We start from the raw sequence: 17,801 nt of genomic DNA on the forward strand, positions 1-17,801 counted from the left end.
GCCAATACAGGGCACTCGCGGGCATGGGTGGTTGGGGCACAGAGGCCATGGAGATGGAGAGGTTGTACCTGTGAGCTACATGAAAGCAGAGGGAAGAGTGGGCAAGACAAAAAGAAGTAGTGGGCTGGGGAGGGGCGGCCTCACACCCAAAGCACGTGAGAACAAACATCGGGGTCACCAGCGCCGTTCCATTGCCCACCATCTACCTGCCAACATCACACATGCACTTGAATACACTTGTACATAGATGTGCACACACATCCGTGCACTCGTGTACACACACAGGCACATGCATCTGTGTACTCATGTACACATGCAAGCATGTTAAGTCACTTCGGTTGTGTCCGACTCTTTGTGACACTATGGGCCAGAGCCCACCAGGCTCCTCTGTCCCTGGGATTCTCCAGGCAAGAACACTGGAGTGGGTCACTGTGCCCTCCTCCAGGGATCTTCCCGACCCAGGGATCGAACCCGGGTCTCTTACATCTCCTGCATTGGCAGGCAGGTTCTTTATCACCACCACCACCTGGGAATGTGGCCTGTGGCTTTAACTTGGACAATCAACCCCCTTGCAACCAAGGAGGTCTCCCCTGGCTCGGGTCCATCTTTCCTGAGTCCCCCAGCCAGCATGCACTGCTCCCCACCCCACCTTAGCCGTGGGAGGTTGGCCAGCTCCTGCTGCGCTGCTGGGGGCGGGGGGCTGGCTTTTAAGCAGGATTCCACAGGAGGGTTTTGTAGTGTGGGGATGGGCTAAAGGGACAGGAACAGAGGCAGGGAGACCAGGGAGGGGACAGCTGTAGAGACACAGAGGTGGAGGAGAAGTTAGCAGGCCTCGCTCACTGCAGGAGTTGACAGGTGGGGTGCGGGAGATGTGAAACAAGACTAGGGATCTAGGAGTGGATTTGGGGATGGGGCAGAGATCTTGGGGTGACACTGAACTTGAGGAACCCATGGGGTGTCTGGAGACACTGAAAGACTGAGAGGGTGACAGCAACGGGGGGAGACATTAAAGATGGCAGATACATGGAAGGGAGGGGCAGGGGCTGGGCCACAGTGGCTGGGACACGTGGGGTCTGGATGCCTGCTGGTGACTCGGGCTACACACACACACACACACACACACACACACAGTCCTCACAGAGCACTGATGTTGCTCCAGCCTCCCGGCAGCCCCCAGGTTGAGAGGACCCCGGGCAGTGCCTCTCCTGGGTCAGCCCTGGGCCCCTGGCAGAGGCAGGCACGAGGTGGCAGGGGTGCAGAGGGGCAGAGCCGAGGCCGCCCAGCCCACACAGGGTGGGAGCTGCGGGACCTCTGAATCTGTCCCTCCCTCAGAGCCGGGTTAAACTTTACCCGAGGAAGTGATTGCTAAGCCCTCCTCGTCACCTGGTCACAGTGACCCCGGCCTGGGTGACTTCAGCCTCCTCTTTCCCCACTTCCCCAGCCCAGCTTCTCCCAGAGGTCCAGGGGCAGCTGCGTCTCTGGGGAGGTGCTGGTGGCTGCAGGGTCACACCCCATAGACTCGGGTCCCAGCCGGAGCCACCCTGAGTGACGGCGCCCAGAGACCCCCGGGCTGATCTGCATGGCGGGCACCGCTGCCATGCCCTGGGCAGCCCGGCTGGTGCAGCAGGAGATGCTGCGGGGGGGGCAGGCCCCCCGCATTGGCCCCTCTGCCCTGGGCCAGCCTCTGTGCGGTGGGCACCTCCACTGGCGCCTCCATGCAGGCTCCATGGCTTTTTCTGAACTCCTGGACTGAGTGGGCAGCGGGGCTGGTTCCAGGTTTTCCAGATGGTGGTCCTGGTGGTCCCCATCACGTGGCTTGCCCCTCAGAACATACTGGAGAACATCTCGGCCGCCGTGCCCAGTCACCACTGCTGGGTGCCCCTCCTGGACAACAGCACGGCCCAAGCCAGTGTCCCCGGGGCCCCGGAACCCCGGGCCCTCCTGGCTGTCTCCATCCCACCAGGCCCCAACCATGGGCCCCACCAGTGTCGCTGCTTCCACGACCCACAGTGGCAGCTCCTGGACCCCAAAGCCACGGCCACCAACTGGAGCGAGGCTGACATGGAGCCGTGCGTGGACGGCTGGGTCCACAACCGCAGCGCCTTCACCTCCACCATCGTGACCAAGATAGGGGCCTCCCCTCAGACCCTCCCCAAGTCCTGACACCCTAGAGGCCAAAGTCACAGATCACAGTCGGCTAGATTCAAAATGGCCCAATCCCAGGGGGTGGCAGGGGGAGTCCCACCACTGCTGGCGGCTACATTCACAGGCAGCTTCCAGTTCCTCCTTGGCCACATGGCCCTACCGGGGTTGGTGGCAGGAATGAGCTTGCAGGAGCCTCAGGGGCACTCTGCAAAGAGTCACTGGGTTCCCAGAGGCAGCCTCCAGCGGATGCGGGAGACAGGAGAGGCGGCCCACCCAGCAAGCAGGAAGGGGACTCTCTATGGAACGGAGGGAAGTGGCCTTTGAAAGCCGGGAGGAGGTGCTGGCACAGGTGGCTGCTGCAGAGGGGCATGGCGAGGAGGCAGATGAGCCCAGAGAGGGCTTGACCCTGGACCGGGGGCAACAGGGAGCCAAGGAGGGGCTTAGGCAAGGGGTGATGACCCCTGAGGTCACCGGGCCGGACACTCAGCCCCAGCTCCCTGGGCCTTCCCATCTAGCCCCTCCGCCCCCTGCCGGTCTCCTGAGCTCAGATCCCCAGCCCCCTCCTCTCCCACCAGTGGGACCTGGTGTGTGACGCTCAGGCCCTGAAGCCCATGGCGCAGTCCATCTACCTGGCCGGGAACCTGGTGGGAGCGGCTATGTGCGGCCAAGTCTCTGACAAGTGAGGTCCCCGGTCCCCTCGCTGCCCCTGCGCCCCGAGACCCTGGGCCCTGACTGGCCCTGAACTGGCGGGTCTGGGGAGAAAACTCCATTTGGTGTGGGTCCTTCTCCCGAGACCCTCCAGCTGTGCTGCTGAGCAACCTCAGTCCCTCTCTGGGCCTCGGCTTCACGGACTCCCCTCTGGGGCCGTGAAGGGTCATTGTTCTCATCAAACATTCACTGCTTAAGCCTGCTCAGCCACAGGCTGCTGCTGCTTGGCTGCCCCTGCTGACGGGGAGCTCACCCCTGCCCAGGGCCTCAGGGGGCGCTCCCCGTGCTCACAAGCCCTCCCTCCGTGGATGCAGAATGTGGGTCTGGACCCGGGAGTCGCTCAGCGGGCAAGCAGAGGGTGGGCCCCAGTGGTCCAGACCCCCATGGCCAGCGCCGTGGCACCCCACGGACCCGGCCGCCCTCCCCGCGTGTGCCGCAGGTTTGGGCGCCTGCGGGTGCTGACCTGGACCCACCTTCAGGCGGCCACGGCAGGCACGGCGCCCGCCTCCACCCCCACGCTGAACACCGTCATTCCCCGTAGGTCCCCAACCCTGGCCGGGCAGGGGAGGCTTGTGCGGGCTCCCAGGCCGACCCTCTGGGTCTCCTTGCAGCGGCAGAGTGGACGTCAGCACAAGCCCGAGTCTTGGTGATGACTCTGAACTCCCTGGGCTACAGCTTCGGCCAGGTCCTCCTGGCTGCGGTAGCCTACGGCGCGCGCGACTGGACGCTGTCTCCAATCCCTACTCCCCCCGCTTTGTGTACCCCTGGTGGGTGCCGCCCAGCTCCCTCCCTGCAGGAGACCCACCCTTCACCCTGGGCACAGAGGCCTGGGATGCAGAAAGCCAGAGGGGAGCCGCAGGAGCCTGGCCCCAGCTCCCCACACCCCCCACCCCCGCTCCCCCCAGTTGTCTCCTCCCCCTTCCTTCCTTCACCTCTCAGCCCATCCCCTTGCCTGTCCTTGCCCGCCTTGGCATGTGTGCCTCCAGGCACAGGTTCTGAGCCCCTCCTTTGTGCCAGGCCTGGCAGCACTAGGCCAGGTCGGGGGGGATGGGATGCAAAGCTACAACACACAGACACACAGACACACACACACACACACCACTCCGAGAACACAGTCACTCCTCAGAGCAGGAGGCAATCACATCTCACGCAGCAGCTCTGAGCAGAGGTACCTGTAACTGGCCGGCAGCCTTTGGGGTTGGCAGACTGGCCCCCATATCACGAGAGTGAAGGGCAGAGGTCAGTGAGGCAGACTCCAGGGCCCGGTGCTGATGCTGGCGCGCGAGGCTGAGCCCCGCTTGCCCGGGCAGACAGGCCCACTCGGGGGCTATCGCCACACGTGCGTTTGTGACTCCACTACTTCATCAGTCCAACAAATGGCCACTGAGCACCCACACGGGCGGGCCCTGGCTGTGCCCAGGGAGACAGCGATGAGCAGGACAGAAATCCCATACATCATAGTATCACCGACCACGCTTAGGGCTTGATGCATCAGTTCAGGGGTCCCGTCTGAGGAGGGGACCCCACAGCCCCTCAGCTCCCAGCTGCTTCTCTTCCAACTCAATTTCTCGTCGAGAGACGCGTCTGCACGTGCCAATCCATGCCAATGACCCCGCCACCCTCGCCCGGCCACCTGTCGCTCAGGCCCTGCAGCCCACAAAAGGGCACCGCTGTCCTCTCCCGGGACCTCCCCTGTGCCCACAGCTCTCCCCCTCCAAATGCTGCAGGCCCCCACGCCCTCCCCAGCCTTCCTCTCCGCAACCTCCAGCCACCTAGGTGACGTCCCCATCACTACTGTCTCAGCATCACAAACGTAGCATCTTCTTACACCCGCGCCTCCCTGGGGCCTCCCCAACATTGACAGCAGCCCCACCCACAGGTACTGGAGTCAGAGTCGCCCTGACACCTCCCTCTCCTTCACGGCTCCCACACACCTAGTCCGGCAGGTCACGGGGTCTTGTCAACTCTACCTCTGATGTGCGCTTGAATCCCCCTCTCTGGCTCTGCAAACCCCCAAGGACCTCAGGGCCCCGCCTGCTGCGGGGGGAGCATGTCTGGCTGGGGCACCTGTGTCCAGTGGCAGGAGCCAGTGTGGGGTGGTGGGCACGGGAAGGGGTCCGAGGCCTGGATGGTGCAGGAGGTCTGGGCTTGATGTTGCGGGGCTGGGAGATGGGTTAGTGTTAGGGGTTGGGTCCTGCCACAGGGAGGGGGCGCTGGGAGGCGTGGGGCTGACTGGCACCCAGGAGGTGGTGACTGTCGCCTGGCATGGGCGAACAAGCCAAAAGTGAGGCAAGGGCCATGGGCTGGTCGCCTGCAAGGGGCGCTGGAGGCGACGGGCTCTGGTGACTAATGGGTGCAGGTGGAGGGGGCCTGAGCCCCACCATAGGTGTGAGGATGTTTGCAGGAAGGGGCTCCACGGGAGGGGCCAGCTCAGGCAGGAAGGTGTGGCCATGGGGGTGAAAGGCGGGCAGGAGGGCCCTGTGACATTCGGGAGGGCTGGACAGTGGGGGACCCTGGTGGGCCTGCAGGATGGCGGTCCTGGAGCCATCAGGGGTATGTTCACTGCACACAGGCCCTCCCAGCCCTGGCTCCCAGGTGAGGTCGGGGGAAGGAACTTGGGGTCAGGAGGGAGGCAGGAAGGAAGGACAGGGACCCCCAACCCCAGCCCAAGAGAGGGAGGAGGGAGAAGGCAGAAAGGACCTGGCCCCCACAGCCAGCGCCCTTTGCTGCTTGCCAACCCTCTGCCCTCCCCGACTTCAGCCACCCTGACCCTGGGGCCTGGGGCTGCCAGTGAGGTCACCCCCTTGTTAGAAGGAGACAAAGGGGCAGAGAGGCTCCTGCAGGTCAGGCCCTGGGGGGCACAGGCAGAGACCTCCTGCCCTCCTCCCTCTCCCCAACCCCAGGTGGCTGGCAGAGTCGGCATGATGGCTCCTCATTATGGGCAGGCTGGAGTGGGGCCTGTGGGAGCTATAGAAGGTGGCCACCGTCAATGGGAAGAGGGCAGTGGGGGACACGCTGACTGTCGAGGTGAGGGGAGGCTGGGCCTTCCCCCAGGGCTCGACCCTCAGACCCTCTCCTGTCCCTGAACAGGGTCCCTGGGAGACGGACGGAGAGCCCCAGGCCCCCAGGATGGGGGTCGTAGGGAGGAGGGCCAGGCCAGTGACTGCATGCTGACAACCCTCCCCACCCTCCATCCAGGTCTTGCGCTCAGCCACGCAGCAAGAGCTGAGTGTGAGCCAGACTCCAGGCAGCCTGGTCGCTCTGCTCTGCACTCCTGGACTGGGCCTCCGGACCTGTGTCTTCATCCTGTGCGGGTAAATGCCCCTCTAGTGTGCGCTTAATGACCCCCACCCCACCCGGCCCCAACCTCCGCCTCTGGCCGACCCTCGGGCCACCAGCAGCCAGGGAGCCTGGAGTCAGGGCTCTGCTGGCATCCACTGGCTCTGCTGACTCTTCTATTGGCCCCACTGGCTGAGAAGGCCTCTAAGACCAGGCCTGCAGCACTGACTCCCTCCATCAGGCTCCCACAGGAAACTGCCCCAGGACCAGGAGGACTCAGGCTGGGACGGGTCAACAGGAGAGATTAGTAAGGAGGATACATCACAAAGTTGCTGGGAGAACTGCAGAGCCCAACAGGCAGAGGAGGCAGTTGGAGAACTCAGCGGCAGAAAGGCACATCTACCCTGGGGCTTCCCAGGTGGTGCTAGTGGTAAAGAACCCACCTGCCAATGCAGGAGATGTTAGAGACCCAGGTTCGATCCCTGGGTTGGGAAGATCCCCCAGAGGAGGGCATGGCAACTCACTCCAGTATTTTTGCCTGGCGAATCCCATGGACAGAGGATCCTGGTGGGCTACAGTCCATAGGATCACAAGAGTCAGACACGACTGAAGAAATAGCATGCACTCACGCACCCTAGTTTGGAAGGACCAGAGAGGAGGGAGAGGGGTTATCAGAGGCCAGGAGCCAGGACCACCTGGCAAAGACTGAATCCACCAGGACCACAGAGAAAGGGGCTGGTCAGTGGAAGCTGAAGCCGTGGAGGGGACGCAGCCACTGCCCCACAAGGTACCCAGAGAGGGGGAGGGAGCAATACTTCAGCTTTGCCCCAGACCCGCCTCCAGTCTCTCACCAGTGCCTCCCATTGGCCAAAGCTCAGGAGACGTGGCATTGGCAAGGGAACCTGGGAAATGTAGTCCATAGCGACCACCCCACCAATGGGTACAGAGCCATCAGGGGAGGCTGGAAGCAGGTCGGAGAACAAACTAGCTGCCCGATCCCCAGCCTGAATTCACCTGCGCACCCCCACCTTCTATGGCCTGATCCTGGACCTGCAGGCCCTAGGCAGCAACATTTTCCTGCTCCAGGCCCTTATTGGGGTTGCGGACATCCCAGCCAAGGTCGGCACCCTGCTGCTGCTGGGCCACCTGGGCCGCCAGCCCACACAGGCTGTGCTCCTGGTGCTGGCGGGGCTCTGCATCCTGGCCAACACGCTGGCACCCCACGGTGAGCAGGCGGGCCTGGGTGCACGTGGCTGCAGCCAGAGGCTCCCTACCTGGGAGAGCTTAAGCCACGAAGAGAGACCTCTTTTTCCCCATCAAGAGGGCACTGGACTAGAGCAGGACCCACTTAGGAAGGAGGCTGCTGGGCCGTCTGGACGAGATGGTGGCGGCCCACACTGGACAGCATCATGAAAAATTGTGGAGACAGAATAATAACTGTGATGGATTGCTGGGATGGGGGGGAGGGTGTCAGGGAGGGCAGAGAAATGGAGGGGGTGGAGGAGGACTCCCAGAGTCTGGATCTGGGAGCCTGGGTGGGAGCAGACCAGGCGGGGGATGGGGGGGGGGGGCAGAGAATGTGGTCACTTAGGACACCGTGCGTGGGTGGGGTCTGGGGACACCCAGGTGGAGGTGACCAGCAGACATTTGGAAGGTCATGGGGAGAGCCCGGGACCCCCGGCAACAAGCCTGCCAACCCCATCTCTATCCACAGAAATGGGGACCCTGTGCTCAGCCCTCGCCGAGCTGGTGCTCCGGGGAGTAGGGGCTGCCTTCACCTGCTTCGCCATCTACACCGCCGAGCTCTTCCCCACTGTGCTCAGCTAAGGCCCACGGAGGGCGGACTTCCGGCCTGGGAGGGTGCCATGGGCGTGGCCTCCCCCAGACCGGATGTTCGTGCCTCGACCTTCTCTTTCACGTGACCTCGTGACCTCGGGGCTGCCCAGGTGCATGCCAGCCCAGCCTGACCCACGGTGCCTCTTGGAGCTGAGAGGGCCCGGCAGCAGTGAGAGGTCAGAGCCGTAGGCAGGCAGTGCGACCCCTCACAGGTGCATTTCTGCCGGCAGGATGACCTCAGGGGGCCTGTGCCAGATGGCCACCCGAGCAGGAGCCTCCTGGGGCCTCTGGTCCGGCTGCTGGGCGTCTATGGCGCCTCCCTGCCCCTGCTGGTGTACAGGGTGGTACCCGTGCTGAGCGGCCTGGAGGCCCAGAACCTGCTGCTGCCCGACACCATACAAAAACTGCAGAGCAAGTGAGTGGCCGCAGCCCCGGCCATCCCCTCCCCCCTCCCAGGAGCCCCAGAACAGGGCAGGCCTGGCCACCCACCGCCATCACCAGACCAAGGGAGAAGCAGAGGCCCAGAGAGGGATAGGATTGGCCTGGAGTCACACAGCACCTCTTTGGAGACTAGAGACCCAGGACTAGGTCTCTCAGCTGACACTGTGGACTTGGTCCCCTACCCTTTATTCCACCATTTGAGACCTGAGTGGCCCACCTACCCCCAGCTCCACCTTGAGAGAGGTCAAGGGGGCAGCATTTTGTGAGGTGGAGAGCTGAGGGTGTGGCAGCCGTACTGGACATTCTCATGGGCCCCAGACTCTACTACTAAAGCCCCTAGATGCCTATCAGGGGTGTCACTCCCCATTCATCCCCCATCACGTGCCCAAGAGCAGGGCAGCCGTATCTCCTGAGTCCTCAGGATAGACACAGGTCAGGAGTAACTTGCACCCACGAGACACAACCCCTCCGTGTCTTTCCTAAACAGAGTGGTACGGAAGGCAACACGCGTCCAGGGATGTCCTGTCCTGAAATCCACAGGGTTTTAGGCCTCCTGGGAAGCCTGCGATGGGATGACTTCTCGTCAGAAGGATAGCAAAGGCCTTCCTTTCCAGAGGGCCTGGGGGCTGCCCCTCCAGCCGAGCGTGGCTTCTCACTGTCTAAGGAGCCGCCTCCAATACAGAAACGGCAAAGGATGGTGTGACTGGCAGGAGTCTGCCCAGTACACGGTCACCCGCCCCTCCCTCAAGGCCGCAGAGAGGAGCAGGGCCCGCAGTCAACTGCATCTTCCTCACCACTCACTGCCCTGAGCTCGGAGGCTGACCGCCCCCTCTCAACCTCCCCAGCTTTTCACTGCACTCCAGGGGCTCTGCAGGAGCAACAGTGACGTCTCAGATCCTCAGCTTCATCAGAAAGATGGCTCCAGCCCCTCCCACGCCCTCTCCACTCCAGCCGCGCAGCCAAGTCTTCTGTCTGCACAGCCTTGGCCACCTTCTCTCCCTGACAGCAACCCCTGCCTCCTCCCAGACCCAGGGCCCAACGCAGAGCTTTAGTGAAATTCTCACCATGGCTGTGGCCACACGCCTGTCCCCCAGCCTACCAGCCTGTGAGTTCGCAGAGGGTGGGGTGTCCCCATGTCCCCAGCTCCCCTAGAGCAGAGAAGCAGTGGTGCGAGGGAGATGAGAGAGCGAATAAAAGAACGAACAACCGCCCCTCTCCGGCTCCGTGATGCGTCCCCAGGGTCTGCCTGGAAGTGGGAGTGGGGACTCCTTGCTGGGGCCACCCTTTCCCAGACCAGCTTTCCTGCCCTGAGTGCCAGCCAAGGGGCTGTGTTCTCCAGCCTCTCTTGTGGGCCAGGTACCAACTGGACTGGACGCCTCAAGGCATCATCTCGTTGCATCTTTTCCTGAAGCCTTTGAGGTAGGTGTGGCCCCATTTTGCATGCAGGAAAACCAAGGCTCACAGAAACTGACTGCCATGACACCAAGCTAAATGGGGAGAGTCAGCAGTCGAGCCCAGGTCCAAAGGTGTCTGGAGCCAGCTCTGGCCACTACCCTCCTGCCTGCGCTCAGGCCTCACAATCTGGGCGCCCAGTGAAGCTTCTGGAGGGCATGGACGCCATCTGAGAACCATCCAGAACCCTTGCACCGGCACCACTTACAGGGAAGCCAGGCGCAAGGGCTCAGATGGAAAGGGGTGACCCCTGAGCTCTCCTGGCCCAGCTCACACGCCCGTGGGGGCCCAGCTGGTCTCCAGCAGCCACGCCATCTGCTGAGCCACCCCCAACCGGTGCTCAGGTGGTCTCTGGTCCGCCTGTGTCTCTGCTTCCAGGTGCCTCTGCAGAGGGCCACCCACCTCTACACACACGCACACACACACGTATCAGTGATGTGTACACACGCACACATGGGCACACACCATGAGAAGGCTATCGGGAGATCAGGAAGCAGCTCCCTGGCCCCAGGAGATGGGCTCACTCCCCGGCTTGGTCTTCTCTGCCTGGGCCTCTGGGAGGTCATGACCTTTAGCTATCTGCTTCCAGGACAAAGGGGATGGGGTGGAGATCGTATTGGTAAAGACACCCAAAGATGAGGCTGTTCCACCTGCCCTGGACTTTCTGTCTTGTCCACCTGCTGCCCAACTGAGCCCCTGCTGCCTTACTTCCCCTTGCTTAGCATTCCTAGGGCCCCAGGGTGGCCAGAAGCTTCCAGAAGGCAGACCCCAGGGCTGGTGGAAGATGACGCCTCTCCCCAGGGGTGTCCTCCAGCTCACCAAGTGCTTGGAGTCATCTGTCTGCCCATATTCAGAATGGCCTTGCTCCCGGTCCTTCCAGGTGGTCTCAGCCTGCCAGGACCCAGGGGGGCCCACCCAGTTCCCACATGGCACTCCTCACTTAACTCTTGCGTGCGTGCGTGCGTGCGTGTTCAGCTGCTTCAGTTGTATCCAATTCTTTGCGACCCCATGACCTGTAATCTGCCAGGCTCTTTTGTCCATGGGGTTTTCCAGGCAAGAATAGTGGAATAGGTTGCCATTTCCTCCTCCAGGGGAGCTTCCTGACCCAGGGATCAAACCCGCATCTCTTACGTCTCCTACATTGGCAGGCAGGGTCTTTACTAGTAGCACCACTTGGGAAGCCTCACTTAGCAGGACCTGGACGCTGGGAGAACCAGAGCCCTGGCCCTCTGGGGCAATGAGGGAGAAAGTGTCATCACCATGGCGGAGTGAGTGCCCTGCCAAGGGCAAAGGGGCCTCCCTCAGCAGCAACCACGGGCCTGCAATCAGCTGGGCACGGCCACCCGAGTGGCAGGCCTTCACCTGGGATTCACCCTCCCTCTTGATACCCATCACAGGGAGCTCCTGGCCCAGCAGCTGCTAGGCACCCTGCAGGGGTGGAACCAAGGGAAGTGGGTGTGGGAAAGAAGAGCCCACAGCCACCCCCTCAGTCTCCTTCCTCCCACCGCCCCCCCCACCAACCATAGCAGTGGAAGCCTCAGGCAGCGGGGACAGGAAAGTGCCTCAAGACCCACTTTGGCAATTCTCCTGCCTCCAGCCAGGCCTGCAGCTCACCCGGGAGGGTGTGTGAGGAAGGGCAGCGCTGGCCACACAGGCTCCACATCCACTGCCAGGAGGAGCGCCTCGTGCCCAAAGAGCACCCGCGCTGGCTGAGCTTGCGTTCCCTCCCCTGGGGGCCTGCCTGGCCAGTGCAGATCTTCGCAGTCAAAAGCGTCAGCCAGGCTTCACTGCAAGCTTCTTCCCCAACCCCGTTCTTCCTTCTCCCCTCCCACCCCCTAGAATCTCCTGACACATCCCTGCAAGTACCAGTGTCCAGGAGCAGGGTACCCAGAATTTCACCCATCCCCATGCTGTTCAGACTCTCCCGGGAGTCACTGCCAGCCCAGCCAGACACCAGGAGCCCAGGTCAGGCCCAGGCGGTAAGTTCAATATCAGATGCACAGGATGAAGGGGTTAAGACCAAGGGGACTGTCTCTTACAGACAAGCACTCTGAGTGAGTGGCAGAGGCCAGGATGCTTTCCTCTTACTACCACGTCCTTAGGCGGCAGGGCTGTTAGCTTCGTCACACAGAGCAAAGCACCATCGCACAGCCACACGGCAATGAGTCAGACGGGAGTCCATCTTCCAAGTCCTGCACTGTCCTTTCTGACCCCCTACTCTGATAGACTATTCAAGGCTGCTCTAGAAATTTCTGGAGTAAGGATGTTCCCTTCTTGACACCAAGGAACTCCTGCCTCCTGTCTTTGTTTTCTTTGACTAGTGGTGATGGGGGCAGAAGAACCCGAGATACGTCTCCATTCCTTGGACAGGGAGAGCAGCAGCGGAAAACCCTGGGGCAAGGCCATCACCAGCACCGGGACAAGACATCCTGACAAGCCTGCCCCCCGTTCGACCTCGCGCAGGCTCCCGCAGAGGGTGACAGCTGACCTCGGTGAGGCTGCCCTCCAGGACTGTGAGCGGTAGGAGACAAGCGAGGCCCAACCCTCCCTCCTGGTGACTGGTTCAGGAAAGAGAGGAGAGGTCAACTCCGTGGAAATCCACCCCCTGGGGCGGCTGGGGGAGGACTCGCTCTCCAACCCCTGTTAGGACTCAGGGTGGAGGGAGGACTCTCAAGGGCCACTGGGGCACACCCCATGAGGGGAAGGGTGCTTCATCCCAGAATGGAGGGATGTGGGGGGAGATGAGGTGGACCTGGGTGGGGTTCTGGTGGGCATTGAGCCCAAGTATCCTGGGAGGTGTCCAGGCCTAAACAAGGACCAGTCTATGAAACTGTTGCAAGAATGCGCTGGCCAGGGGTGGAAGCTCAGGAAGCACAATAGGGTGATGAAGGGTGACGATGAGCCAAGAGTTCGAGAATCGAGAAGGCAGAGCCTGGAGAAGCGGGCTGCGGGGCAAGACCCACCAAGCAGAAGGCAGAGGAGACCTGAGTGGTGGAGCGTGGCTGAATCCTGTGTCCGACAGCCTGGGGCTCCACTGAAGCCCCCTGGGAGATGCAGACCCACCCACACTCTGCTCTCCTGAGGATGCGCCGGTACACGGGCCCTTGTGTACAACCTCCACCTCGAGAGTCTCGGCTCCTTTCGACCAAGAGGATGAACAAATACCCATCTGTGAATGTCTGGGACCTTGGGCCCATTTCTTGTCCCCATGAAGAAGCAAACAGCTGGTCTGAGGTGTATGGATCCTTCTCCCACCTGCAGCCCCAGGGGCTGCCCACCGTCAGCCAGTGGGGGGCAAGGTCCAAACTCTAGAGATGTAAAAGGGGCAGAAAACCCGGAGTTAGGCGGAACTGGGGGAAAATTTGGGCTCAGACACTGACCCACTTTGAGACCTTGGACTAGCAGCTGAAGCTCTTCCCACCCACAAATAACATTACCTCCCCCAAGGGCTGTATCAAGGCTGTCCCCCCCACTCCCCACGCACACGTAGCCACCACCAGAATTTCTAGCCACCTTTCTAGCCACTAGAGGGCAAAACAATGCTCCCCACCTCTGGGGATTTGTCCGCCCCCAGAGTCCATCTGCCAATGTAGGAGACACAAGAGGCTCGGGTTGGATCCCTGGGCTGGGAAGATCCCCTGGAGTAGGAAATGGCAATCCACTCCAGTATTCTTGCCTGGAGAATTCCATGGACAGAGGAGCCTGGTGGGCTACAGTCCATGGGGTCGCAGAGTCAGACACGACTAAGCACACACACAGACATTGAGAGAAGCTAAGGTCCGTGGCCAGTGGGGCCAGAGACCAGTCATTGCTCACAGGCCTGGGGGCTGTCCCCTGCCTCTGTCCCCAAGCTGTTGGGACGTGAGGGTGAGACAAAGACAAGCTGCCTCAAGGAGTTCAAAGTCCTGCTCAACCCAAAGCTTTAGAAGCTACTTACCAGCTCTCATGGGCTCCAGACTGGGCCCAGATCCCAGCCCAGAGCTGGGACCAGTGTCCCAACAGCCCCCGACCCGAACAAACTGCACAGGACCATTGGATTTGGAAAGTTTTTGTTTTCTTTTCCCACACATTTCCGGGGTTGGGGTGTTTTCCAAGACTCAGACACATTTGTTAACAAAGAGAGAAAAAAAACTGGGGGAGCAGGGAGCCTGTGGGCAGAGAAGTGACCCCAGCAGTCCGCGGGCTATGCCTGGCTCCCCCTCTTCCCTGCTGCCCGCGCCCAACGGGTGCCACAGGCTGCTGCTCGCGATATCTAGATTATTTGTCTTCAATATATATCTGCATTTGCCTTTCCCCTCCCACCCGCCCCCCACCCTGCTCCTCCAGCAGCTTCCCCATCAATGCACGTCGCCCGGCGGCACACAACAGAGCAGGCCTTCCCAGGCCCAAGCCCCTTCCCTTGGCTGGGGGCACCAGGCAGGCCCCTCCTCCTGGTGGGCGGAGCCCAGAGCTCCCGAGGCCGCCCAGGCCCCGCCCCGCCCCGCCCCTCTCTGGGCCGCTCCGCCCACCCTCCCGCCCTTCTCCCACCGACTCTGGAAACCCAAAGGGAGGAAAGGAAGGGAGAAACCTGACACACACAAAGGAGAAGTGGGGAAGGAGGGTGGGGACGGAGAGACACAGCAAGCCTGGGGTGGGGTCTGAAGGGCTTGGGGAGAGAAGGAAGGCAGGAGGAACAGAGGGAGCAAGAAGAAAAATGGAGGGAAATGAACAGGACGAGTAGCGGACGCTGTACAAAACCCCCAGCCTTCCTTCCCGCCCAACCCCACCAAAATAAAACTACCCCCCTTAAAAAAATAAATCAACCCAGGGCTGTGAGCACGTGCCCTGCCAGGCGGGCGCAGAGCTGAGAGGGACAGACAGCCCCAGGACGGACGATAACTCCGCGCCGGACAGCCGGCAGGAGGAAGGGGACGAGCACGGGGTTTTCCTTTCCTTTTTCTTTTTTTGCGTTTCCTCTTCGTGAGAGAAGTCTGAGGCAGCCAGGGAGTGGGTCCCCAGAGCCCCGGCAGGGAGAGGGCCGCACCCTCCTCCCGGGCTCTCCCGGGAGGGGCAGCTGGCAGTGGGGCGCGGTGCCGGGGGGCTCAGACGTAATACTCCTTGTCTTTGTTCTTCTTGGCCTTGCTGGGCGTCTTGGGGGCGGCCGGGGCCTTCTCTTTCACCACCGCCCCGTTGCTCTGGGCCGAGTTACTGATGTAGTTCCGGCTCTGGTCCACCTGGTAGGAGCCCTCGTCGCGGTTGCGGTACTTGTACATGGCATAGAGGAGGATGAGGATGCAGAGCGCCGCGGCCGCCACGATGCCCACCACCATGCCCGTGGTGCTGCTGGACTCCCGGATCACCTCCACCGCGCCCGGCGGGCCCCGCTCCCCAGGCCCGGTGGGGTTGGCTGTGGGCAGATGGGGGAAGCCGGGAGCGGAGGTCACGCCGGGGCGCAGGGGAGGGGGCCTCCGCGGCTCGAAGGACGTAGGGGCCCCAGGCCCCAGGGGTGGGTTTTCCAGCAGGGGCTGCAACGGGTCTCGGTGGTTCATTTTGCCCGCTGGAAGGTTGGGGGCCGGGGCGGAGGGGGCGAGCAGCACCCCAGGGGCGCCCGTCGCCCCATCTGTCCTGAGGTTGGGCCGGGGAGCGGGCTTGCGCGGGGACAGGAGGGTAGTGCGGTCCGTGACCAGGGGAAAGGTGGTGTAAAAGTCCTCGTCGTCCGTGGGGGGGAGGCTGGAGTCAAAGACCTCCCCGGAGGCAAAGCCCGAGGCCTCGATAGGCTCCTCGCAGTCGCTGTCGTCCTGCTCGGCCTGGCAGGGGCCCCCGGCAGGCGGGCGGCGGGCCGCAGGCGGGGGCAGGGTGTCTTGGGTGGCACCCACGCCCGTGAGGAAGGGGTAGAAGGTGGGGGGTGGGGGCACGAAGGGGGATCGGGTGGCCACGGGAGGGGGGTCTAAGGAGTCCTCCGTGATTATGGGCAATATTAACTCTCCTCCTAGAACAAGAGAGAGAAGAGAAAAGACAGGGCGTCAGCGAGGGCCGGGGCGCAGGCGGCCGGCACAGAGAGAGAAATAACAGCCTCACACACCCAAATCGGTTCCAATTGGCTTTGGCGGAGACTAGAGCGGGCTGGGCCCGACCGCCAGCCGGCCGGAGCCCTGCGCTTTAAGCGGGCAGCGGCTCGGATGCTCTGGGCACCCCACGCACGGGCTCTGTGGCTCTCTGGGTTTTGTTTTTTTGTTTGTCTTAAGAAACCAAAAGGAACAGAAAGGAAAGGAAATAGAAAAGAAATGGAAAAAAAAAAAAAAACTCTACTGGTTTAAGGCTTTAAAAACAGATACAAGAGCAGCATTTAAACAAACCTAACAACAATATCTTTTAGGGTTTTTTCTAGGTTTTTCTCTTTTTTTGCTTTTTTTTTTTTTTTTTGCTTTTGTTTTTAAAAAAGAAGATAGCATACCACGGAATTCAGGCAACTTACATCAACAAATAGGCCGTGTGATTTTAGCATGAAGAAAAAAATTACAAACAGAGCTGTGTAAGCGGGTTCTCCCGGAAAAAATAAGAAAAAACAACTTTTCCGAACAACGTTTCCTGTCTATCTGTTTGGTATCTCCCTCCCTCACTCTTCTCTCCCTGAACAACTTGCTTCCTCCAGAGTCCTCTCCTCCCTCACTTGTGCCCTCTCCCCCTCATTAAACACAAAACTGAAATGTGCACAGTGAAGGCTGGCGTTGTGGAGCTGTTACCAGAACTCGGTGGCAGTGTGTGGGGAGGGAGGGAGCAGAGGGAAGGAGGGCTTGGGAGGAGGTACATGACAAGCAGTGGTGTAGGAATCTCCTCAGAGGTTAGAGGACTTGGGAGGGGATGGTCATGGGAAGCGGCTTTGAAGGCTAACTGCAAGTTGGCCACGGGGAGAGGAGAAATTGAACGTGGGAAGGGTTGAGGCGTGGCAGGGAGTCACAGACACACTGGAGGAGGTCCTCCCCAGGGCGCTGGGAGTGGTCGTGAGAAGCCATGTGGAGTTAGGGAGGTGAGGAGAGACGGGGGGCGGGGGGGGGGGGGGGGGGGGGGTGAGGGAAGGACCTGGACAGGAGCACACGATTCTCGAGCTAACCTAAATCCCCAACTTTCTCTTTCTTCACCCTCCACCTCTGACCCCCACTGACTCCCCCCTCCCCCTCCCCAGAACCCCCATGGGCCGCCAGGACCTGGCCAGGGCTTGACTGCCTCTGGCCTTCTTATTATTGTTAAAACAATAATAAAACAACAGAAAGAAGAAGAAAGCAAAAAAAGAAAAGAAAATACATACACAGCCATCTGGGAAGGATGTACTTGCTAACATAGGGCCCAGGAGAACTACTGGGGAGGGCCTCTGGGGGTGGGAGCCTAGGTCTGATAGCTGGGGTCCCCTGGGCAGAAACTGCAATTCCCATCAGCCCCAAAGAGTGAGAACTACAAATCTCATTAGCCCTTACAGGGGTGTGGACCACAATTCCCATCAGCCCCTGGGTTAACAACTACAATGCCCATCAGCCCCCTGGACAGCCCCTCTCAAACCAAAACACTGCAACCCACTGGTCTGGGGCAGAAGGGAGCTGAGCCCTGGGTCTAGGGGGCTGGTGGAAGCACTCCCTCCTCTTGAAGAGGCAGCTCTGGGTCTGGTGGGGGTGGTAGGTATCTCCTCTAGTACTCCTTCCAGCTCAGCTCAAGCCATGCCCCCCATCTGAGTGCTTATCTCTGATCTCTCTCCAGCATTTGATCTACACAGATCACACCACAGGCCTCCCACCCCATCTATGGGAAGCTTCTCAGGACTCCATTGGCAGATCCCTCTGTCCCATGCAGCCAGGCCAGCCATGTGCCACCACCACGTCTTGGCACCTCTTCTCCTCCTCCCCCCACCCAAAGTGCTCTGGTCTCTGTCCTGCTGCTCAAACACCTCTGTTGATCCTCTGGATCACAAG

General features: G+C 61.2%; 2 protein-coding genes across 22 annotated transcripts in view; one reads left to right on the forward strand and one right to left on the reverse strand.

The window, feature by feature from the left end:
• The first annotated feature begins 1,726 nt into the window (after positions 1-1,726).
• SLC22A12 (solute carrier family 22 member 12) lies at positions 1,727-14,883 on the forward strand. The gene is given in 15 exon segments (XM_043452213.1): positions 1,727-1,760; positions 1,763-2,133; positions 2,721-2,824; positions 3,293-3,402; positions 3,405-3,578; positions 3,581-3,620; positions 5,757-5,880; positions 6,052-6,170; positions 7,158-7,357; positions 7,847-7,952; positions 8,196-8,242; positions 8,245-8,383; positions 9,255-9,514; positions 9,766-9,828; positions 12,183-14,883. Coding segments are annotated over 14 exon segments (1,881 nt in total). The 3' UTR covers positions 9,819-9,828; positions 12,183-14,883.
• Positions 13,899-17,801, reverse strand: part of NRXN2 (neurexin 2) — a 110,178-nt gene continuing 106,275 nt past the window's right edge. For 13 of the 21 annotated variants that reach the window (XM_043452200.1, XM_043452197.1, XM_043452195.1 and 10 more), the window contains one exon: positions 13,899-15,829. In XM_043452200.1, the coding sequence (XP_043308135.1) occupies positions 14,943-15,829 (887 nt within the window). In that variant the 3' untranslated portion in view covers positions 13,899-14,942. The remainder of the gene's footprint in view (positions 15,830-17,801) is intronic. The other 8 variants (XM_043452204.1, XM_043452211.1, XM_043452205.1 and 5 more) reach the window with 1 other exon arrangement.

This window comes from Cervus canadensis, chromosome 29 (assembly GCF_019320065.1).
Source record: "Cervus canadensis isolate Bull #8, Minnesota chromosome 29, ASM1932006v1, whole genome shotgun sequence".
Classification (NCBI taxonomy): domain Eukaryota; kingdom Metazoa; phylum Chordata; class Mammalia; order Artiodactyla; family Cervidae; genus Cervus; species Cervus canadensis.